Raw genomic sequence first — 5,469 nt, forward strand, 5'->3', positions numbered from 1 at the left:
TTTTATGTTATCTCATGTTGTGTGAATGGTTGAAAGTTTTACAGTCAAGTGATCAACTAATGCAATTAGTTTGATGTTTCCTAGGTGAGCAAGGAAGATTGGTTAAGGTGCTTCATCAAAGTCTCTAGAAGGGTTGTGTTAAACCTCGCAATGTTCCACTCTTGTTCAAACTAATGTAATAAGGGGGGAATATTGGTGTATTGCATTAGAATAAGTTGCATACAACAGTTTTTTTGTTACATATGACAATTCTCAAGTTAGTTGACCAATTTTAAAACTATTTGTATTCCCTGTATAAAACCTTACATTGCAAATTTGATTTTATTTGTTCTTGATCAATAGTATTAAGTTCTAATTTTAGATTTTCTCCTTTTGTGCTCTCACTCCTAACATTTATTGATTGTAAATTTATCCTTAGAATTCTATTGAGAACTCTTGGTACAAAATTGATACATGTGACAAATAGATAGGTTTTTTGTTTGTGAAAAATGGTAGGGACATTGATACTAGATATATAGCTGATGTATGTGATGATAGAGTAAAGGAAATTACATATTGATTCCAATCATTACTATGATGCACAAACTTCTTAAATCTTACATATCACGGGTGAGAAAACCCCATAAACTTTGTAGGATCGTACCTTCAATTTGATAGGCTATAATAAAATACTCAAATGGAGTAAATAACCATGAATCTCAACAAAAATTATTTAATAGATTCTAGATTCATGATCAAGTATAATTTCTAGGTAAGATTGAAAGGATTAAAAAAGAAAATTGTTGATATTACAGAAACCTTAACTAGAATCTAGGATGAGTCTCACCAAACATGTTCAAAATTGAAAATTCAGAGGTCTAAAGGTCTTCACAATAGCCAATGCACTACACATGACCCAAAACATTGGAAAGACGTGTAGGTGTGTGACATTGTCTATAAGTCAACTTGTAGGATTATAAAACGGCTTCTTTAAAACAAAATGATGAGCTCTCACTTGTCCCTTGATAGAGGTAAATGGAAAGATAAATAGAAGATAGAAATAAAACATTACCTATGAATATCATAATCCAAGATAATAAAATTATTTCATGGAGATAGGGTTTATACAAATGATCTATTTAGATGGATCCTAACTAGTGGAATGTAGATGGAAAGAAAGAATAAAGGAAAGTAGACCAAAAGAAAGTAGATGATAAAAAAAGAGAAAGTACTTCAATCACTAGAGTGAATAGACTCAACAATAACACAATAGATTAAAAAGAAATCATACAATTTTATTAACTATAAAGAGATTCAAGGGAAAAAGAGATACAATTTTCCTAAGGGTTGAAACTAAAAGGAATGGTAAGATTTCCGCCAAAAATATCCACTAATCCTCGTTAGCTCATTGTACATCATCAAATAGCCAACCCTCATAATAATTGGCCCTTCTCCACTAAAATAAAAGCATATATAACATTTGCATCAATCCTTGAATGGTAAAATAGTAGGTCAATAATATTTTTATAATATGAAAGGGTTTTTTTATTTTTATTTTCCGTCATTATAATTCAGAAATAAATAAGACTCCTCGCCATCTTTAATTTGATATCGAAGTGACAAAGCTTGTTCTATTGTTGTAGAGAAAACAAACAAAGATATATGACGATTTTAACATCATTTCTTTAAATTAATTATTTACTAAATTTAAACAATAAATATAACAATAACAAAGATTTGATCATTATTTAACATTTAATAATCTATTTGTCCAAACTTTTAAAAATATCTTTTAAAAGCACCTTGCACTCAACACATTTTCTCATACATTTATTTACATTTTAATTAGAAACGAATAAGACTCCCCATCATCTTTAATTAAATATGTGCGCTTCCATATTATTCGATAGATTACTGAAAGGACAGCAAGCAAAGGTACATGGGAATTCGTGTTTATTTACACTGATTGACTGAGAATAAATGAGTGGCAGATTGCTGCGATGGCGTAAGCAAATTATTCGCGATGTTTACACAACAAATTGAATAGCAATAAAAAATACTGTAAACAGATATATCTTAAATATCAGTTACAAGCCTGAAGTATAAGCGACTCCTGTAGCTAGAATCCATGAGGTCCCAGAGATTAATTGAGCAACTGTAAACTTGGCGGCTTCAGTGGCACTGCTGATCACATGAAACCCAGGCCAATTCACACGTTTTGACGTTCCTGCGCCACCTCCGCTGTTGCTGTATTCCCCGTAGTATAACGTGCTGAGAGCGAAATTGCCGTCCCATTCCAACCAACCAGAAGGGTCTATGTGATCGCCCAGAGTGGATTGCATAAACACAGTGCGAGAGTATTCCCTCCACGGCCTCCCCAGGTATGTCTTGATGGACCCTTTCACAGCTTCGAGATCAGAAGACGCTGACACTATGCAATTCTGGACGGAAATTCCTGTGTTTTCATTAGGATCTGTTCTTGCCTGGGCAGTAATTGTGTTGATCTGGTTGCTCATGGGACGTCGGGCGATGATATTGCTGTTCTGAATGACGACCGCAGCGTTGCCGAAGATGAAATCCACGGTCCCGTAGATATCAACTTCGCGGTAGAATTGGCGGAGGGAGTAGACATACAAAGTATCTTGGTAGCCTTTGATGCTGCACCGGTACACGGCCGACTGGTCAGACCCCACTCGAAGTGCCACGGCCTGGTGCTTCTCCGCCCCTGCCGTGTTCTCGAACGTCATATCTCTTGCCACGAATCCATTGCCAGAAACAGCTGCAAGTGCACACAAAAACACACAAATACAAAATCAGTCACAAAATTCATTTGGGCGAATTCTAAACTACTATCTCCTGGTTTTGAAGTCTTACCCACAGTTGCAGTTTTGAAGGTAGTGACGCCGTCTTGGACGCTCTTGCTTCCAGTCACAACAGTTTTATCCTTGCCGTCTGCCACCAACATCAAATTGCTTATCTTGTTGGATATGTCGATGTTCTCCTTGTAAGTTCCCGCCTTAATGTAGATGATGTATCTCTTGCTGCTCTGCTCAGGCACAGCGTCGATTGCTTCGGCGATTGTTCGGTAGTTGCCGGAACCGTCTTGGGCTACCACAGCATTCGCTTGGCTGGCCGGGCTTGAGGCCTGCAATAGCTTGCGATCTCCCGCTGACAGCCATTCGGGAAATCCATCTTTACTTTCACGGCCACGGTTGGAATGGAAATCTCCGTTGTTTACAGATAGCAGGCGGCGGTTGTTAATGGTCGTGGGAGGCAAAGTGGAGAGCTTGAACATGGAGAGCGAGTTGCTCACTAATTCTGACAAATTCACGGCTCTGGACGACAGGAGAGCCCTGATGGGATTGGTGGCACTCAAATTGAGATCACGAAATCCGTTCAAGCAGGTTTCCTGGTTTGTCAGAGCTGCACTCAACCAAATGGGGGAGTCTGTGTCTAAGGAACCGTTGTTCGAGCAGACGTTGAGACGATCGATGGTATCTTCGAAGAGCTCCAAACAATCTTGCCAGGCCGCGCGCTCTCTTTCATTCATCACATTGTTTTGGAGAGTGAGGGCGAACTCGTGGGCTTTCTGAGCCCTTTGCAAGCTCACTTGGAAAGCGAAGTTAGTGAGATCGTTAAGCTTGGCGGTCTGATAAGCAGGATAGGAAGCCATGGACGAGATACATCGCTCGGGATAACGGGCTTTGCTACACGCCGAGTTCGCCACTTTGGAGACCGTTCTCCAAGCATGACGATGATGATGAGCGCTGTAGTTTGAGCCCACAGAAGCACTGACTGCCACAAACACGAGGGCGGCCACAACGAGAATTGACGTCAGAGCAACTACCACGCCTCTGCTTTTCGAATTTTCTGCTTTCTCTTCATCAACTCTGGCATAACCAATCTTCATTTTTGTTAAGCCAATGCTTCTGTTGTTTCACAGGCGAGAACAGAATTCGAATTGTAAGAAAGCAAGCTTAAAGCTTCCAGGGAGAAATGTAATGGATGGTTTGAATCTCCAATGTGCCAAGCGTCACACTTTATAGGATGGGATTCAGTGACATAGTTGTAATCTACCGAGAATTGGACAATCAGTATTGAAACGATAACTCCGGTGGTGCCATGAAATTCTTATTCTCTTTTACGTAGCCAATTGCTTGTCGTAGATTTCCTTTTTCTCTTTTACTTCAATCTAAACTCTATTATTGTCAAATACAGCAGCTACGAGAACCAAGTATTCGACAGAATCTCGTGCCGTATAAAATTAAGAGTAGCATTCAACGTTGATTTCTCATTGCGTTTGCACTGCATCATCGCCTACTTGGATTGAAAAAGCCTACAACAAGTTTGCAATATAGTTATATTCCATCAAGTAATTTGTACAAGACTCTCTGTAATCAAGTTGACCATAGATTAAGCATGTTAGCAGCCAGTTTAAAATCATGCTTTCCTTACACCATAATTTGCCCTAATTATGTCATGGAAGGGCTTATCGATCAGAATGTTCTTTCCTTAAACAGTTCTTTTCCTTATAATGTTATTGGTCAGCCCACGACTGCGTATACAGTTTTTTTCGTCAGCATAAATTAGGAAAGAAAAAATGTGTTGAACACTATAGACGAAATTCCTTTGACAGTTCACACTTCTGGATTCTGTTTACTTTTTCATCTCTATCGATTAGGTTGAATAGTATAAGGGAAATTTCCTCGACTGCGTTAGAAACACAAATTCTAATAGATGAGTTGAAGTTAAATTAAAAAAAAAGAATTGTCTTTCAATATAAGAGTAAGTTGTCTCAATGGGGAACACATCATTTTATGAATAAAGAAAAGAATCGGTTTGTTATTGCCGCAATCATTTTGATAATTTTGAACGTGAACGTTTCAAGAAGAAGAAATATATAACAAATCCTTCTGTCTATCGGTTGCTTGTTGCACCATAAAACCATGCGGCTTCTAGTTCGATTTGTATTTAATAGTCTCAAGTTATATACGTCAGAAAAAACTTGTTGCAGTGACTTGCTCATTAGTAATATGTATGTGACTCAAGAGTGTAACATCATATTTAATGATAATGGATTTCAATAGAGTACACTTGGATAAAGACTTGATATATAAAAAATGACAAAGGAATGACTGTATATTAAGAATCTTATGAAAAATAAAATTAAGAATGAGGATAAGATTAAAGACCAATATTTGACTAGATTGCTTGTGGGTTTAACTCAAATGAAAGCAGAAAATTATCATTTCAAACTCTTAGGATGATAATAATTAAATATTTAATTTATTAACTAGATAAATGAAAATAAGAAGTTTCTAATTAAAAGATAAATTTAACTTGTGAGAAGATAATTATGAATTATTTAATTAATTTAATAGATTTATCAATGAGGAAGTTGCTAAGCTTGCCTTTATATACTCAACAATGATATGGAGTAGTAAAAATGATGCATAGGACATGTCAAGAAAATATTAAATAAATGATTAA

General features: G+C 37.0%; 1 protein-coding gene across 1 annotated transcript; it reads right to left on the minus strand.

Moving 5' to 3' along the window:
* Positions 1-1,850: 1,850 nt before the first annotated feature.
* On the minus strand, positions 1,851-3,981 carry LOC131049368 (pectinesterase-like). Its single transcript, XM_057983416.2, has 2 exons — positions 2,854-3,981; positions 1,851-2,758 (listed from the first exon to the last, which is right to left on the minus strand). The coding sequence occupies exons 1-2, from the start codon at positions 3,887-3,889 to the stop codon at positions 2,067-2,069; spliced, it is 1,728 nt and encodes a 575-aa protein (XP_057839399.2). The 5' UTR covers positions 3,890-3,981; the 3' UTR covers positions 1,851-2,066.
* Between the last annotated feature and the right edge of the window lie 1,488 nt (positions 3,982-5,469).

This window comes from Cryptomeria japonica, chromosome 6, assembly GCF_030272615.1.
Source record: "Cryptomeria japonica chromosome 6, Sugi_1.0, whole genome shotgun sequence".
NCBI classification, from domain to species: Eukaryota; Viridiplantae; Streptophyta; class Pinopsida; order Cupressales; family Cupressaceae; genus Cryptomeria; species Cryptomeria japonica.